Source organism: Bos indicus, chromosome 21, assembly GCF_029378745.1.
Source record: "Bos indicus isolate NIAB-ARS_2022 breed Sahiwal x Tharparkar chromosome 21, NIAB-ARS_B.indTharparkar_mat_pri_1.0, whole genome shotgun sequence".
Lineage (NCBI taxonomy): Eukaryota > Metazoa > Chordata > Mammalia > Artiodactyla > Bovidae > Bos > Bos indicus.
Window position 1 is genome coordinate 32,256,181 of NC_091780.1, and position 18,609 is coordinate 32,274,789.

Genomic DNA, 18,609 nt, shown 5'->3' on the forward strand with positions numbered 1-18,609 from the left:
AGCATATTAAAAAGCAGAGACATTACTTTGCCAACAAAGATCCATCTAGTCAAAGCTATGGTTTTCCCAGTAGTCATGTATGGATATGAGAGCTGGACTCTAAAGAAGCTGAGCACTGAAGAATTGATGCTTCTGAACTGTGGTGTTGGAGAAGACTCTTGAGCGAGTCCCTTGGACTGCAAGGAGATCCAACCAGTCAATCCTAAAGGAAATCAGTCCTGAATATTCTTTGGAAGGACTGATGCTGAAGCTGAAACTCCAATACTTTGGCCACCTGATGCAAAGAACCGACTCATTTGAAAAGACCCTGATGCTGGGAAAGATCGAAGGTAGGATGATAAGGGGATGACAGAGGATGAGATGGTTGGATGGCATCACCAGTGTGATGGACTTGAGTTTGCGTAGGCTCCAGGAGTTGGTGATGGACAGGACAGGACAGGGAGGACTGGCATGCTGTAGTCCATGAGGCTGCAAAGATTTGGACATGACTGAGTGACTGAACTGATCTCATTGATATGGCTTACTGTGCCTGTTTCCAAGATATGCAACAGAAGACAAAGCGATCTAAATTTCTGGAAAAAGCTAAACACAACTGAACTTCATGTTTTAAATAAAATTCAAAATAACAAATGCTATATACTAATTTAATCAATCATTTTTGAGAGAAAACAAGGAAGGAAGAAAGAAAAAGAGAGGGAAAGGGGAAGGAGAAAACAGATTTCTCACTTCCCTCTCTTAGAACTCTTGTCAGCTCCCCCTGATAATCTGACAAAGCCTATGGACCTAAACGTCTGGCAACAACTGATCTTTTTACCATCTCCATATTTAGTCTTTTCCAAAACATCTTAAGGTTGGAATCATACAGTATGCAACCTTTTCAAATTGGCTTCTTTTACTTAATAATACACAACTAATTTCCTCTACGTCTTTTCATGGCCTGATAGATCATTTCTTTCTAGAGCTGAATAATATTCCATTGCCTAGATGTACCATGGTTTATTTCCCCATTCATCTACTGAACAGCATCTTAGTTGCTTCCAAGTTTTGCCAATTATAAAGAAGGCAGCTATAAACCCATGTTCATGTTTTGGTGTAGACGTAAGTCTTCAACCTATCTTCATCTATACCAAGGGCATGACTGTAGAATCACAAGGTAAGAGTATATTTACTTTTGTAAGGAACTGCCAACCTGTATTCCCAAGTGGCTGAATTCTCACTTTGAATTCCCACCAGCATTGAATGAGAGTTTCTGTGGCTCTTCATCCTCACCCGCAATTGGAGTTGTCAGAGTTCCCAATTTTGGTCATTCTAATAGGTGTGTGATGGTAGCTCATTGCTTTAATTTGCATTTCCCTGACAGCATAGGATGTGGCATACCTTTTCATATGCCATTTGTACATCCTCTTTGGTGAGCTGGTTGTTAAGGTCTTCAGCTCATTTTTCAATCAGGTTGTTTCTTACTGTTGAGTTTTAAGAGTTCTTTGTATATTGTGGATAACAGTTACCTCATGTTATCGGATGTTACTGGATATCTTTCATTGGATGTCTTTTTCCAAATATATTCTCCCAAGTCTGTGACTTGCCTTCTCATTTTTTTAACACTGTCTTTTGCAGAAGTTTTTAATTTTAATGAAATCCAGCTTATCAATTATTTCTTTCAGGAACCATGCCTTTGTTACTGTACCTAAAGTCATTATCATACCCAAGGTCTTTTAGGTTTTCTCCAACGTTATCAGCTAGGAGTTTTACACTTCTACATTTAAGGTCAATGGCTCATTTTGAGTTAATTTTTTGTGAAGATTGGAAGGTCTGTGTCTGGATTTTTTTTTTTTTCCCATATAGATGTCCAGTTGTTCCAGCACTATTTGTTGAAAAGACTATTTTTGCACCATTGTATTGGCTTTGCTCCTTCGTCAAAGGTCAGTTGACTGTTATGTGGGTCCATTTCTGGGCTTTCTATTCTGTTCCATATATCTATTTGTCTTTTCTTCTGCCAATATCACCCTGCCTTAATTACTGTAGCTTTACAGTAAGTCTTGTAGTTGGTTGGTGTCAGTCTTCCAATTTTGTTCTTCTCCTTCAATACTGTGTTGCCTATTCTGTGTCTTTTGCTTTGCCATATACACATTAGAAGTTTATTGATATCTATAAAATAATTTGCTGGGATTGTATTGACTATGTTCTTCAAAATGGAATGAAATGATATCCTGACAATATTGAGTCTTCCTATTCATGAACATGGAACATCTCTCCATTTATTTAGTGCTTTAATTTCACTCATCAAAGTTTTATCATTTTCATCACATAAATCTTCTATATACTCTGTTAAATTGATACCTACCTACTTAAGTTTGAGGAGTGCTGATATGAAGTGGTACTATGTGTTTAATTCCAAACACCACTAACTCATTGGTGGTGCACAAGAAAGCAACTGACTTTCGTATGTTAATCTTGTATCTTGCAATCCTCTACAATCAATTACTAGTTATAGGAGTTTTTTGGTTGATTCTTTCAGATTTCTTACATAGATGATCATGTCATCTATGAACAAAGACAGTTTTATTTCTTCCTTCCCAATCTGTTTACCTTGTATTCTCTTTTCTTGTATTATTGCATGAACTAGAACTACTATCACAATGTTAAAAAGAAATGCCTCATAACTGACCTTAATGGGAAAGCTTCTAGTTTCTCCCATTAGTATCATGTTAGCTGTAGGGTTTTGTTTTGTTTTTAAATTAAGTTGAGGAAGTTCCCCTCTATTCCTAGTCTATTAAAAAGATTTTCATCATCTTTTATAGTTGGAGAATTTAGTCAAACTTTTTTTTCCTGCATCTGCTGGTATAATAACAGGATTTTTCTTTTCTAGCCTGTTGCTGTGATGAATTCCATTATTTATTTTCAAATGATGAACCAACCTTGCACATTTGGGATAAATCCCACTTGCTCATGGTGTCATTCTTTTTAAATATCGTGGGATATGACTTGCTAATATTTTGTTGAGGATTTTTATATCTATGTTGATGAGAGTCATTGGTCTGCAGTTTTCTTGTAGTGTCTTTGGTTTTGGTGGTATAGTAATGTCAGCCTCATAAAATGAGTTAGGAAGGATTCCCCTGCTTCTGCCCTCTACAATGGATTATAGAGAGTTTATATAATTTCTTCCTAAGACACTTGGTAGAATTCAACAATTAATCAGTTTCGGCCTGGTACTTTCTGTTTTGGAAGGTTATCAATTATTGACTTAATCTCTTTAACAGATTTATATTTATTTGGAGTGTCTATTTCATCTTGAGTGAGTTTTCACAGATTCTGTCTTTCAAGCAATCAGTTCATTTAGTCCCGGTTATTTGTGACAAAGGGCTCTTAATAGTATTCTTTTATTATCCTCTTTTAATGCCCATGGCATCTGGACAGAAATGAATAACTAGGGATATGAAATAGGATTTTGGGACAGAATTAGCCATATAGGGAGAGTGGTCATAAAGGTCAAAAAAGCCTATTCAACATAATTGATACTTTTCTCTGGCTACATTCAAATGCATGAGTACAGAGCATAATAGGTATAAAGGTGGCTATAATGAGGACAGCTCTGTCAAACATGAACTACTAAGGGATAGGGTAGCCAGACAGTTGGGAGAATATGCAAGAACACCATTATGACAGGCAAACCACAGAATATCAGTTGGGTTTCCAGGAAAGTGTGGCCATATGAAGTATTCAGTTCAGTTCAGTCCCTCAGTCGTGTCTGACTCTTTTGCGACCCCATGGACCACAGCACGCCAAGCTTCCCTGTGCATCAGCAACTCTCAGAGCTAACTCAAACTATTTTCCATTGCATCAGTGATGCCATCCAACCATCTCATCCTCTTTCATCCCCTTCTCCTCCTGCCTTCAATCTTTCCCAGCATCAGGGTCTTTTCCAATGAGTCAGTTCTTCACATCAGGTAGCCAAAGTATTGAAGTTTCAGCTTCAGCATCAGTCCTTCCAATGAATATTCAGGACTGATTTCCTTTAGGATGGACTGGATGGATCTCCTTGCAGTCCAAGGGACTCTCAAGAGTCTTCTCCAACACCACAGTTCAAAAGCATCAATTCCTCAGCACTCACTTTTCTTTATAGTCCAACTCTCACATCCATACATGACCACTGGAAAAACCATAGCTTTGAATGCAAAGTAATGTCTCTAATTTTAATATGCTGTCTAGGATTATCATAGCTTTTCTTCCAAGGAGCAAGCATCTTTTAATTTCGTGGCTGCAGTCACCATCTGCAGTGATTTTGGAGTCCCAAAAAATGAAGTCTCTCACTATTTCCATTGTTTCCCATCTATTTGGCATGAATAGAACTGGATGCCATGATCTTCAGTTTCTGAATGTTGAGTTTTAAGACAACTTTTTCACTCTCCTCTTTCACTTTCATCAAGAAGCTCTTTAGTTCTTCTGCCATAAAAGTGGTATCATCTGCATATCTGAGGTTACTGATATTTCTCCTGGCAATCTTGATTCCAGCTTGTGCTTCATCTACCCTGGCATTTTGCATGATGTACTCTGCATATAAGTTAAATAAGCAGGGTGACAATATACAGCTTTGACGTACTCTTTTTCCAATCTGGAACCAGTGTGTTGTTCCATGTCCAGTTCTAACTCTTGCTTCTTGACCTGCATACAGATTTCTCAGGAGACAGGTCAGGTGGTCTGGTATTCCCATCTCTTTCAGAATTTTCCACAGTTTGTTGTGATCCACACAGTCAAAGGCTTTGGCATAGTCAATAAAGCAAAAGTAGATGTTTTCCTGAAATGCTTGCTTTTTTGATGATCCAACAGATGTTGGCAATTTGATCTCTGGTTTGCCTTTTCTAAATCCAGCTTGAACATCTGGAAGTTCATGGTTCATGTACTGTTGAAGCCTGGCTTGGAGAATTTTGAGCATTACTTTGCTAGTGTGTGAGATGAGTGCAATTGTACACTAGTTTGAATATTCTTTGGCATTGTCTTTCTTTGGGATTGGAATGAAAACTGATCTTTTCCAGTCCTTGGCCACTTCTGAGTTTTCCAAATTTGCTGGCACACTGAGTGGAGCACTTTCACAGCATCATCTTTTAGTATTTGAAATAGCTCAGCTGGAATTCCATCATCTCCACTAAGTGTGTTTGTAGTGATGCTTCCTAAGGCCCACTTGACTTCGCATTCCAGGATACTTGGCTCTAGGTGAGTGATCACACCATCATGGTTATCTGGGTCATGAAGATCTTTTTTGTATAGTTCTGTGTATTCTTGCCACCTCTTCTTGATATCTTCTGCTTCTGTTAGGTCCATACCATTTCTGTCCTTTACTGTTCCCATCTTTGCATGAAATGTTCCCTTGGTATGTCAAATTTTCTTGAACAGAGCTTTAGTCTTTCCCATTCTATTGTTTTCCTTATATGGAGTATAAGGGATAATGAAAGGGTGGTAGGATCAGTAAATTATAGATTGCATGGAATCTATAGACCACAAAGAATTATTAGAGTCACACGATCAGAGAGAAAAAGGAAGAAAGAAAGATGACAGGTAGAAGAGGGATAGCTGAGACTGAGATCCTAGAAGGAGAGTCACTGCCAGGGAGAACAAGGCAAGACCATAGGGATGAGCAGAAGACAAAACCACTGGAGGAAAGAAATGTGAGAAATTTAGAGGACAGCAAATGGTAGAGCGCACACACTGAGCCTGAAAATTATACCTTCAAGGAATAAGGAGAAGTGACCTGGAATTCTATTTAAATGTGCTGCAACAGGAAGGGGAAGCAGGTGGTATAGCCTGATGGCGTGTGCTTCAAATGTGTGGAGTTTAGGAGATGGGAGAAAGACTGCCTGAAATACCAGTGAGGAAGAAGCATGAAACATAATCCACCTCCTGGATCAGAGGCAGGAGTGCTCTGGGGGTGAGGTGGGAGGGAGACAATTACTACTTAAAACAACTGGAAGAGGCAGTATCCCCACAGGTGAGTCAGCGTTTAGCTAGAACAAGAAGGTAAAGGGGATGTTCAGAGAAAAGAGGAACAAAGAAAATTTTGCTGATGATAAACTCACTTCTAGAGGGCAAAGTGGTAGAATTTCATGAGTAATGCAGAGATATTTCCCTGATAACTACTGAAACTGAGCATCTTTTCATAAGTTTACAGGCTATTCAAGTTTCCCGCATTTTTTATTGGGTTATTTGTCCTTTTACTGATGAATTTTAACTTTTATAAAGTCTTAATATATGGTATCTTCTCCCAGTCAGGCTCATCTTAAGTTTTTTAGTATATAAATTTTCATATATTCATCAATTATGCTTTTGTCTTATCTAAGAAAGCTTCTTGTAATTCAATGTCATAAATATATCCTTCCAGATAATTTAAATTTTTTCTTTTCTCATTTGTTCTTTAGCCCATCAATAATTTATTTTTTATATTATGTGAAAATAATCTTATATTTTATTTGTAATTTAATTGCATTACCATCAGAGAACAGGTTGTGTCTGGATTCTATACTGTTGTCTGACTTCTACTTACTGAGACTTCTTTATAACCTAGGAAGTGATCAATTTTTGCATATGCTTTGTGTACACTATTTGAGTGCCAATGAATATACACATATACACATACATGTATGTATTTATATGAGCTCAAGCATAATTGTATCTTAATTCTATATTCTTGCCATTTTTTTCTGCTTGATCTATCAGTTTCTGAGTAAAGGATATTAATATTAACCACTATGATCATGAATACAACTTTCCCCCTTGTAATTCTATTAAACTGAGCTTTAAATATTTCAAGTCTATGCTGTTAGGTACCTAAAAGATTTGTACTTTTATACTCCTTGCATGATTATTCATTTTACCATTATATAATTTCCTTCTTTCTGTTATCAATGCTTTTCATGTTCAATTTCACCTGGTTTGATATGAATACTACTATTCTAGCTTTAGAGTACATCTAAAACATAAAGTATTTTGCCTGGATTTTTTTCTCTTTCTTCGTTTCAAACCTTTCCTTGACATTTTAAATGTGTCTCTTATAAGCAGTATATTTGCTGTTGCTCGGTCACTCAGTCACGTCTGACTCTCTGCGATCCCATGGACTGCAACATGCCAGGCTTCCCTTTCCTTCACCATCTCCTGAAGCTTGCTCAAACTTATGTCCATTGAGTTGTTAATGTCTTCTCATCCTCTGTCCTCTGTCATCTCCTTCTCCTCCTGCCTTCAATCTTTCCAGCATCAGGGTCTTTTCTAATGACTCTCCTCTTCACATCAGGTGGCCAAAGTATTGGGCTTCAGTTTCAGCATCAGTCCTTCCAATGAATACTCAGGGTCGACTTCCTTTAGGATTGACTGCTTTGATCTCCTTGCTGTCCAAGGGACTCTCAAGAGTCTTCTCCAACATCACAATTCAAAAGCATCAATTCTTTGGTGCTCAGCCTTCTTTAGGGTCCAACTCACATCCATACACAACTACTGGAAAAACCAAAGCTTTAACTATACAGACCTTTGTCGGCAAAGTAATGTCTCTGCTTTTTAACATGCTGTCTAGGTTTGTCATAGCTTTTCTTCCAAGGAGCAAGCATCTTTTAATTTCCTGGCTGCAATCATCACAGTAATCTGCGGAGCCCAAGAAAATAAAAGTCTGTCACTGTTTCTCCACTGCTTCCCCATCTAGTTGCCATGAAGTGATGGGACTAGATGCCATGATCTTATTAGTATTTTGAATGTTGAGTTAGAAGCCAGCTTTTTCACTCTCCTCTTTCACCTTCATCAAGAGACTCTTCAGTTCCGCTTTGCTTTCGGTCATAAGGGTAGTGTCATCTGCCTATCTGAGGTTATTGATAGTTCTCCCAGCAATCTTAAATTAAGCAATATATAGTTCAATTCAAAATGAGAGGTTTAATTCAACCATGTTGACTTTTAGGAACTGAATTTAATCAGTTAACATGTATTATGCTTGCTAAAATATTTATATTTAATATCTACCACTATCTTTCGTGTTTTTCACTTACTATGATTTTTCCTCTTTTTTTCTTGTCTTCTATTTAGTTGAAAGTGAAAGTCACTCAGTCGTGTCTGACTCTTTGCAACTCCCATGACTATACAGTCCATGGAATTCTCCAGGCAAGAATACTGGAGTCGGCAGCCACTCCCTTCTGCAGGGGATCTTCCCCATCCAGGGATCGAACCCAGGTGTCCTGAACTGCAAAAAGATTCTTTACCATCTGAGCCACCAGGGAAGCCCAAGAATACTGGAGTGGGTAAGCTTTGGTTTATTCACTTTCTCTTTTCCTCTGTTTATTTGGAAATCGTGCCCACTTGTTTTCTTCCTTTAGTAGCCAGCCGCAAACAAAGACTCCGTCTTAAAGACAAGGATTTTATCACACTAACTTCCCTCCAAACTCCTACAATCTATCTTCTATGTCTTAATATTGTTTAAGATTGTATCTCCACCTTTCTAAATTTAACTGTGTGTTTTTTAAAAACATCAATAGTTAATGAGATTTACTGACATATTTTACAGCTACCTTTTTATCTAGCTCCCTCCTCCAGGTTACCTTTTCTTCTTTGCTGAAGTATATCTTTAATAGTCCTTTCATTAACGGTCTGTAGGTAGCAAACCCTTAGCATTTGTACATCTAAAAATGGCTTTATTTCACTCTTGCACGTGAATTATCATTTGAATGGGCACAGAATTCTCGATTAAAGGTTATTTCACCTTATAACTGCAGATATTGCTCCACTCTTCTTTTGTTCATAACAAGGGTTATTGTTATTCCTCTGTGGTTTTGTTCACTTTCTGGGGTTTTAAGAATTTTATCCTTAACTCTAACATTTTGCCAGTTCTCTAGAATGTGCATGCATGCTAAGTTGCTCAGTCATGTTTGACTCTGTGCAACTCTTCTGTCCATGAGTGGGTTGCCATTTCCTCCTCCAGGGGATCCTGGACTGGCAGGCAGTTTCTTTACCACAGCCCTTCTCTACAATGTATCTAAGTATAAATCTATTTTTATTTAGCCTGCTCAGCTCTACAGGTACCCTCTTGAGAACTCAAAGTAAGGAAAATGTCAACAGTATTTTCTCCAAATATTGCATGCCCACTATTCATCCTCTATTTCAAAAGTCCTAGAAGGCATATCTTAGAATTTCTCAATCAATTCCTCCTTCCTATTTTCCATCCCTTCAGTTCTCTGAGATATGTTCTAAATCCTCTTAAGTAATATCTTTCAATTTGTAAATTCTCTCTTTAATCTCTTTTTTCAATATAATTTATCCTTACTAATTGTAGGTTTTAAAAATTTCACTAACATTTTCATTTCTAACATGTTCACTTTTATCTATAAATGTTCAAAATTAACATCCATCTTTTATTTCAGAATTTTCCTTTTTTTATTTCATCTTTCCTTTGAGGAATTTAAACTCATTTATTTGAAAATCTTCTTTCAAAAAACGACCTTATGGGCCTTCCCTGATGGCTCAGTAGTAAAGAATCCACCTGGCAACGCAGGAGACATGGGTTCAATCCCTGTTCGGGGAAGATCCACGTGCCTCTGAGAACTAAGCCCATGTGCCACACAGGCTTATATATTTAGCCTATGCTCCAGAGCCCAAAACTACTGAAGCCCATGTGCTCTAGAGCCTGTGCTCTGTAACGAGAGAAGCCACTGCAGTGAGAAGCCCACACACCACAACTAGAGAGTAGCCCCACTGGCCACAACCAGAGAAAAGCCCACACGGCAATGAAGACCCAGCACAGCCAAAAATAATAAACAAATAGACTGCTGAAAAGTGACCTTTTTTCATTACCTCATCTCTCATTTGTGGAATGTGTTGTTTACATCTTATATTTTTCTCATGTGCTCTGATATTTTATTTTGCAACCTTATTTTGTGTTGTTTCTTTTACTTTAGTTTTTCACTTCGCTCACGCTCACTACATGTGTACTGGTTTTACGGTTACCATCATCTGGCCCACCATGGTCCCACTTTCAGAGGTCTTTTATTGGGGACTTAAAGCTCTCAGCCTTCAAGAATATAGCTGACTTAGTCATGAGCCAGAGGGCCACTCTCTTTTATTGCTTCAGATGTCAATTATCACAGGCCACAACCCCAGGCAGATTGTAGCATTTTTTGTCTCCTAGTGCAGAACACTGCACAAACCTAAAGTTTTATACCGTGAGTCTGGATCTGTTTTCCCACTACAGTCAGGGTGTTTCAGCCTTCCTTATCCCATAGGACTTGTCTAGTGTGTGTCCCCAACTCCATTTACCTGTGAATATTTTTGTTTGTTTTACTCCTAATCCACTGGGATTTTTATTTTATTTTTGAAAATCCTTTGTCTCCTTAATTAAAAAAAAATACTGTATGGCAGAAACCAACTTAATATGGTAGAGCAAATTTAAAAATAAATCAAAAAAAAAAGAAAAAAACCTTGTGGAAATTAGCTGCTGAATATTACACACTAAAAAAATATATTTTATCATTTATGCCTCTTGTGTGTGATAAGTGGAGAATATTTTATGGACTCATAATGTCACCTTGATTATAAGTCCATGTTTTCCTTATGCATAGTTTTTGGTTTACATAATACATATTGATATATTTGATAACATCAAACTAAAATTGTATGAAAAGGTCAGATAAAATACCCATAGATTACAAAGCTAACTATAAATATGCAATGGAGAAGGCGATGGCACCCCACTTCAGTACTCTTGCCTGGAAAATCCCATGGATGGAGGAGCCTGGTAGGCTGCAGTCCATGGATTCGCGAAGAGTCGGACACGACTGAGCGACTTCACTTTCACTTTTCACTTTCTTGCATTGGAGAAGGAAATGGCAACCCACTCCAGTGTTCTTGCCTGGAGAGTCCCAGGGATGGGGGAGCCTGGTGGGCTGCCGTCTATGGGGTCACACAGAGTCGGACACGACTGAAGCGACTTAGCAGCAGCAGCATAAATATGCAAAAACATTTTTAAAAATAAGGTAGGCTTGTGTTCTAAGAATCTAGTAGAATAATTTGAAAAAATTTTAGATTCAATACATCTTGATTATCCTACAATTGAAAGGCATCATTATACTGAGAAAATAGATCATAGAAGAACTCACAAATATGGAACGTGCCACAGAGGAGTTAAGAGTGTAAAATGTAGAAACTGATAGAATGGGTTCAAATCTTGGCTGTGTTACATACTAGTAAGTTACATAAATTCTCTCTACCTAGTTTCCTCATGAAGATAATAATAATGCCTATAACATCAAAGGGTTGTTATAAGAAGCACATTAATCTATGTATTTAGTACAAGTTAGACACATAATATGCTATACACATTTGTTAAAAGTTGTTCCATGAAATTTTTATATGAAGATAAAACATAATATCCAAATCCTGAAAAAGTAAATTTATAACTGAAATTAAAAACAAAAAAATAAAGTTATACATGCTGTACCTGTTTTGATGTTTTATGAGTGCCTTGAATTGTCCTCTTTGATTTTCCACCAGTTTGACATTTAGATTTTCCTTAAGGCAAAAATAGATAAATATATAGATCAACAAACAGATAATATAAAACTGAGCTATGCAAATCTTCCAGGCATACTAACACCTAATCCCCTTCTACAGACCATAGACTAATCTATACATGGTGGAAACAGTGGCAGACTTTATTTTGGGGGGCTCAAAAATCACTGCAGATGGTAACTGCAGCCATGAAATTAAAAGACGCTTACTCCTTGGAAGGAAAGTTATGCCCAACCTAGACAGCATATTCAAAAACAGAGATTACTTTGCCAACAAAGGTCCGTCTAGTCAAAGCTATGGTTTTGCCAGTAGTCATGTATGGATGTGAGAGCTGGACTACAAAGAAAGCTGAGCGCAGAAGAATTGATACTTTTGAACTGTGGTGTTGGAGAAGACTCTTGAGAGTCCCCTGGACTGCAAGGAGATCCAACCAGTCCATCCTAAAGGAGATCAGCCCTGGGTGTTCATTGGAAGGACTGATGTTGAAGCTGAAACTCCAATACTTTGGCCACCTGATGTGAAGAACCGACTCATTTGAAAAGACCCTGATGCTAGGAAAGATTGAAGGCGGGAGGAGAAGGGGACGACAAAGGATGAGATGGTTGGATGGCATCACCGACTCAGTGGACATAAGTTTCAGTAAACTCCGGGAGCTGGCAATGGACAGGGAGGCCTGGAGTGCTGCAGTCTATGGGGTCGCAAAGAGTAAGACATGACTAAGCGACTAAACCGAACTGGCCAACATGAACTACAGATATAATAAAAAACAAATTTCCAAGGTACCAGAGACTGTTTTAATTGACTGGCTTTCTTAGAACAGGAAAAAATCAGATAGTCTGACAATTTAAAAACAAAGCCAAATGAGTGATACCCTTCAACTTACATACAACTCTTTTGAAAATACGTTTTGAATTCAAATTTTATTTTGACAATAAAATTAAGGACACATTTTTTAACACTTAAAAACTCAGTACTTCCTGGTCACTATGCTTGACCCCCCAAATTGTATGTAATTATTTTATAATGTTAGGTTAATCATGTTCCCATTATGGCTTGCAATTGTAATTATATTTTATTTTCTTGTCTGGCTATTGATTTTGAAAACTGATAAATATCTTTCATTATTGTGATTCTGTAATTATTACTCACTTAATGCCATTGTATAATGATGGGACTTCCCTGGTGGCTCAGATGGTAAAGCATCTGCCTACAATGCAGGAGACCCAGGTGCGATCCCTGAGTTGGGAAGATCCCCTGGAGAAGGAAATGGCAACCCACTCCAGTACTCTTGCCTAGAAAATCCCATGGACAGAGGAACCTGGTTGGCTACTGTCCATGGGGTCGCAAAGAGTCGGACACGACTGAGCGACTTCACTATAATGATTGGTAAATGGAAAAATAATAGAATTCTTTATCACCAAAACGACCATTTAATAGAAAAACCTGTAATCACTTTTTAAAATCGAGATGCATATCAGATCATCTTGGAATTTTTTGAAAAATATAAATGCCCAGGTATTTTTTTCCTTCACTAGAGCTCCAGATGTGTTTCTAAACAACTGGACTATATGAGGATCTTTACTTTTATCTAGTTTGTTTCACTTTTTCTATTTCATATTCAGTGCTCCCATTTCATTTAGTTTACGTTTTCAAATTTCTCCCTCTTTCTTTATGTTCTTTCTGAAGTCTTTATCAAGTGTAGTAGAAAAGCTCTTGTATAAATAATATGCATAATATATATTTTATAAAACTTAGGAATTTTGGCCTAACAAAAAATTTGTGACATTTTGTGTTTTTTTTTTTTTAATTTTATTTTTAAACTTTACAATATTGTATTAGTTTTGCCAAATATCAAAATGAATCTGCCACAGGTATACCTGTGTTCCCCATCCTGAACCCTCCTCCCTCCTCCCTCCCCATACCTTCCCTCTGGGTCGTCCCAGTGCACCAGCCCCAAGGATCCAGTATCATGCATCGAACCTGGACTGGCAACTCGTTTCATACATGATATTATACATGTTTCAATGCCATTCTCCCAAATCTCCCCACCCTCTCCCTCTCCCACAGAGTCCATAAGACTGATCTATACATCAGTGTCTCTTTTGCTGTCTCGTACACAGGGTTATTGTTACCATCTTTCTAAATTCCATATATATGCATTAGTATACTGTATTGGTGTTTTTCTTTCTGGCTTAGATCACTCTGTATAATAGGTTCCAGTTTCATCCATCTCATTAGAACTGATTCAAATGAATTCTTTCTAATGGCTGAGTAATACTCCATTATGTATATGTACCACAGCTTTCTTATCCATTCATCTGCTGGTGGGCATCTAGGTTGCTTCCATGTCCTGGCTATTATAAACAGTGCTGCGATGAACATTGGGGTGCACGTGTCTCTTTCCCTTCTGGTTTCTTCAGTGTGTATGCCCAGCGGTGGGATTGCTGGATCATAAGGCAGTTCTATTTCCAGTTTTTTAAGGAATCTCCACACTGTTCTCCATAGTGGCTGTAATAGTTTGCATTCCCACCAACAGTGTAAGAGAGTTCCCTTTTCTCCACACCCTCTCCAGCATTTATTGCTTGTAGACTTTTGGATCGCAGCCATTCTGACTGGCGTGAAATGGTACCTCATAGTGGTTTTGATTTGCATTTCTCTGATAATGAGTGGTGCTGAGCATCTTTTCATGTGTTTGTTAGCCATCTGTATGTCTTCTTTGGAGAAGTGTCTATTTAGTTCTTTGGCCCATTTTTTGATTGGCTCATTTATTTTTCTGGAGTTGAGCTGTAGGAGTTGCTTGTATATTTTTGAGATTAGTTGTTTGTCAGTTGCTTCATTTGCTATTATTTTCTCCCATTCTGAAGGCTGCCTTTTCACCTTGCTAATAGTTCCCTTTGTTGTGCAGAAGCTTTTAAGTTTAATTAGGTCCCATTTGTTTATTTTTGCTTTTATTTCCAATATTCTGGGAGGTGGGTCATAGAGGATCCTGCTGTGATGTACGTCAGAGAGTGTTTGCCTATGTTCTCCTCTAGGAGTTTTATAGTTTCTCGTCTTACGTTTAGATCTTTAATCCATTTTGAGTTTATTTTTGTGTATGGTGTTAGAAAGTGTTCTAGTTTCATTCTTTTACAAGTGGTTGACCAGTTTTCCCAGCACCACTTGTTAAAGAGATTGTCCTTAATCCATTGTATATTCTTGCCTCCTTTGTCAAAGATAAGGTGTCCATATGTGCGTGGATTTATCTCTGGGCTTTCTATTTTGTTCCATTGATCAATATTTCTGTCTTTGTGCCAGTACCATATTGTCTTGATAACTGTGGCTTTGTAATACAGCCTGAAGTCAGGTAGGTTGATTCCTCCAGTTCCATTCTTCTTTCTCAAGATCGCTTTGGCTATTCGAGGTTTTTTGTATTTCCATACAAATTGTGAAATTATTTGTTCTAGCTCTGTGAAGAATACCGTTGGTAGCTTGATAGGGATTGCATTGAATCTATAAATTGCTTTGGGTAGTATACTCATTTTCACTATATTGATTCTTCCAATCCATGAACATGGTATATTTCTCCATCTATTAGTGTCCTCTTTGATTTCTTTCACCAGTGTTTTATAGTTTTCTATATATAGGTCTTTAGTTTCTTTAGGTAGATACATTCCTAAGTATTTTATTCTTTCCATTGCAATGGTGAATGGAATTGTTTCCTTAATTTCTCTTTCTGTTTTCTCATTATTAGTGTATAGGAATGCAAGGGACTTCTGTGTGTTGATTTTATATCCTGCAACCTTACTATAATCATTGATTAGTTCTAGTAATTTTCTGGTGGAGTCTTTAGGGTTTTCTATGTATAGGATCATGTCCTCTGCAAATAGTGAGAGTTTTACTTCTTCTTTTCCAATTTGGATTCCTTTTATTTCTTTTTCTGCTCTGACTGCTGTGGCCAAAACTTCCAAAACTATGTTGAATAGTAATGGTGAAAGTGGGTACCCTTGTCTTGTTCCTGACTTTAGAGGAAATGCTTTCAATTTTTCACCATTGAGGATAATGTTTGCTGTGGGTTTGTCATATATAGCTTTTATTATGTTGAGGTATGTTCCTTCTATTCCTGCTTTCTGGAGAGTTCTTATCATAAATGGATGTTGAATTTTGTCAAAGGCTTTCTCTGCATCTATTGAGATAATCATATGGTTTTTATTTTTCAATTTGTTAATGTGGTGTATTACATTGATTGATTTGCGGATATTGAAGAATCCTTGCATCCCTGGGATAAAGCCCACTTGGTCATGGTGTATGATCTTTTTAATGTGTTGTTGGATTCTGATTGCTAGAATTTTGTTAAGGATTTTTGCATCTATGTTCATCAGTGATATTGGCCTGTAGTTTTCTTTTTTTGTGGGATCTTTGTCAGGTTTTGGTATTAGGGTGATGGTGGCCTCATAGAATGAGTTTGGAAGTTTACCTTCCTCTGCAATTTTCTGGAAGAGTTTGAGCAGGATAGGTGTTAGCTCTTCTCTAAATTTTTGGTAGAATTCAGCTGTGAAGCCGTCTGGACCTGGGCTTTTGTTTGCTGGAAGATTTTTGATTACAGTTTCAATTTCCGTGCTTGTGATGGGTCTGTTAAGATTTTCTATTTCTTCCTGGTCCAGTTTTGGAAAGTTGTACTTTTCTAAGAATTTGTCCATTTCTTCCACGTTGTCCATTTTATTGGCATATAATTGTTGATAGTAGTCTCTTATGATCCTTTGTATTTCTGTGTTGTCTGTTGTGATCTCTCCATTTTCATTACTAATTTTATTGATTTGATTTTTCTCCCTTTGTTTCTTGATGAGTCTGGCTAATGGTTTGTCAAGTTTATTTATCCTTTCAAAGAACCAGCTTTTGGCTTTGTTGATTTTTGCTATGGTCTCTTTTGTTTCTTTTGCATTTATTTCTGCCCTGTTTTTTAAGATTTCTTTCCTTCTACTAACCCTGGGGTTCTTCATTTCTTTCTTTTCTAGTTGCTTTAGGTGTAGGGTTAGGTTATTTGACTTTTTTCTTGTTTCTTGAGGTATGCCTGTATTGCTATGAACTTTCCCCTTAGGACTGCTTTTAAAGTGTCCCACAGGTTTTGGGTTGTTGTGTTTTCATTTTCATTCGTTTCTATGCAAATTTTGATTTCTTTTTTGATTTCTTCTGTGATTTGTTGGTTATTCAGCAGCGTGTTGTTCAGCCTCCATATGTTGGAATTTTTAATAGTTTTTCTCCTGTAATTGAGATCTAATCTTACTGCACTGTGGTCAGAAAAGATGCTTGGAATGATTTCTATTTTTTTGAATTTACCAAGGCTAGATTTATGGCCCAGGATGCGATCTATCCTGGAGAAGGTTCCATGTGCGCTTTGGGATGAAATGTCCTATAGACATCAATTAGGTCTAACTGGTCTATTGTATCGTTTAACGTTTGTGTTTCCTTGTTAATTTTCTGTTTAGTTGATCTATCCATAGGTGTGAGTGGGGTATTAAAGTCTCCCACTATTATTGTGTTATTGTTAATTTCTCCTTTCATACTTGTTAGCATTTGTCTTACATATTGCGGCGCTCCCGTGTTGGGTGCATATATAATTGTTATATCTTCTTCTTGGATTGATCCTTTGATCATTATGTAGTGACCATCTTTGTCTCTTTTCACAGCCTTTGTTTTAAAGTCTATTTTATCTGATGTAAGTATTGCTACTCCTGCTTTCTTTTGGTCCCTATTTGCATGGAAAATCTTTTTCCAGCCCTTCACTTTCAGTCTGTATGTGTCCCCTGTTTTGAGGTGGGTCTCTTGTAGACAACATATGTAGGGGTCTTGTTTTTTTATCCATTCAGCCAGTCTTTGTCTTTTGGTTGGGGCATTCAACCCATTTACATTTAAGGTAATTACTGATAAGTATGATCCCGTTGCCATTTACTTTATTGTTTTGGGTTCGAGTTTATACACCGTTTTTGTGTTTCCTGTCTAGAGAATATCCTTTAGTATTCGTTGGACAGCTGGTTTGGTGGTGCTGAATTCTCTCAGCTTTTGCTTGTCTGAAAAGCTTTTGATTTCTCCCTCATATTTGAATGAGATCCTTGTTGGGTACAATAATCTGGGCTGTATGTTATTTTCTTTCATCACTTTAAGTATGTCTTGCCATTCCCTCCTGGCTTGAAGAGTTTCTATTGAAAGATCAGCTGTTAGCCTTATGGGAATTCCCTTGTGTGTTATTTGTTGTTTTTCCCTTGCTGCTTTTAATATTTGTTCTTTGTGTTTGATCTTTGTTAATTTGATTAATATGTGTCTTGGGGTGTTTCGCCTTGGGTTTATCCTGTTTGGGACTCTCTGGGTTTCTTGGACTTGGATGATTATTTCCTTCCCCATTTTAGGGAAGTTTTCAACTATTCTCTCTTCAAGTATTTTCTCATGGTCTTTCTTTTTGTCTTCTTCTTCTGAGACCCCTACGATTCGAATGTTGTAGCATTTAATATTGTCCTGGAGGTCTCTGAGATTGTCCTCATTTCTTTTAATTCATTTTTCTTTTATCCTCTCTGATTCATTTATTTCTACCATTCTATCTTCTAATTCACTAATCCTATCTTCTGCCTCTGTTATTCTACTATTTGTTGCCTCCAGAGTGTTTTTAATTTCATTTATTGCATTATTCATTATATATTGACTCTCTTTTATTTCTTCTAGGTCCTTGTTAAACCTTTCTTGCATCTTCTCAATCTTTGTCTCCAAGCTATTTATCTGTGACTCCATTTTGATTTCAAGATTTTGGATCAATTTCACTATCATTATTTGGAATTCTTTATCAGGTAGATTCCCTATCTCTTCCTCTTTTGTTTGGTTTGGTGGGCATTTATCCTGTTCCTTTATCTGCTGGGTATTCCTCTGTCTCTTCATCTTGTTTAAATTGCTGAGTTTGGGGTGTCCTTTCTGTATTCTGGCAGTTTGTGGAGTTCTCTTTATTGTGGCATTTCCTCGCTCTGTGTGGGTTTGTATAGGTGGCTTGTCAAGGTTTCTTGGTTAGGGAAGCTTGTGTCGGTGTTCTGATGGGTGGAGCTATATTTCTTCTCTCTGGAGTGCAAT

General features: G+C 37.4%; 1 protein-coding gene across 5 annotated transcripts in view; it reads right to left on the reverse strand.

The window, feature by feature from the left end:
* Nucleotides 1-18,609, reverse strand: part of SCAPER (S-phase cyclin A associated protein in the ER) — a 421,796-nt gene that overhangs the window by 358,813 nt on the left and 44,374 nt on the right. For all 5 annotated transcript variants that reach the window (XM_070775326.1, XM_070775324.1, XM_070775325.1 and 2 more), the window contains one exon: nucleotides 11,453-11,523. In XM_070775326.1, the coding sequence (XP_070631427.1) occupies nucleotides 11,453-11,523 (71 nt within the window). The remainder of the gene's footprint in view (nucleotides 1-11,452; nucleotides 11,524-18,609) is intronic.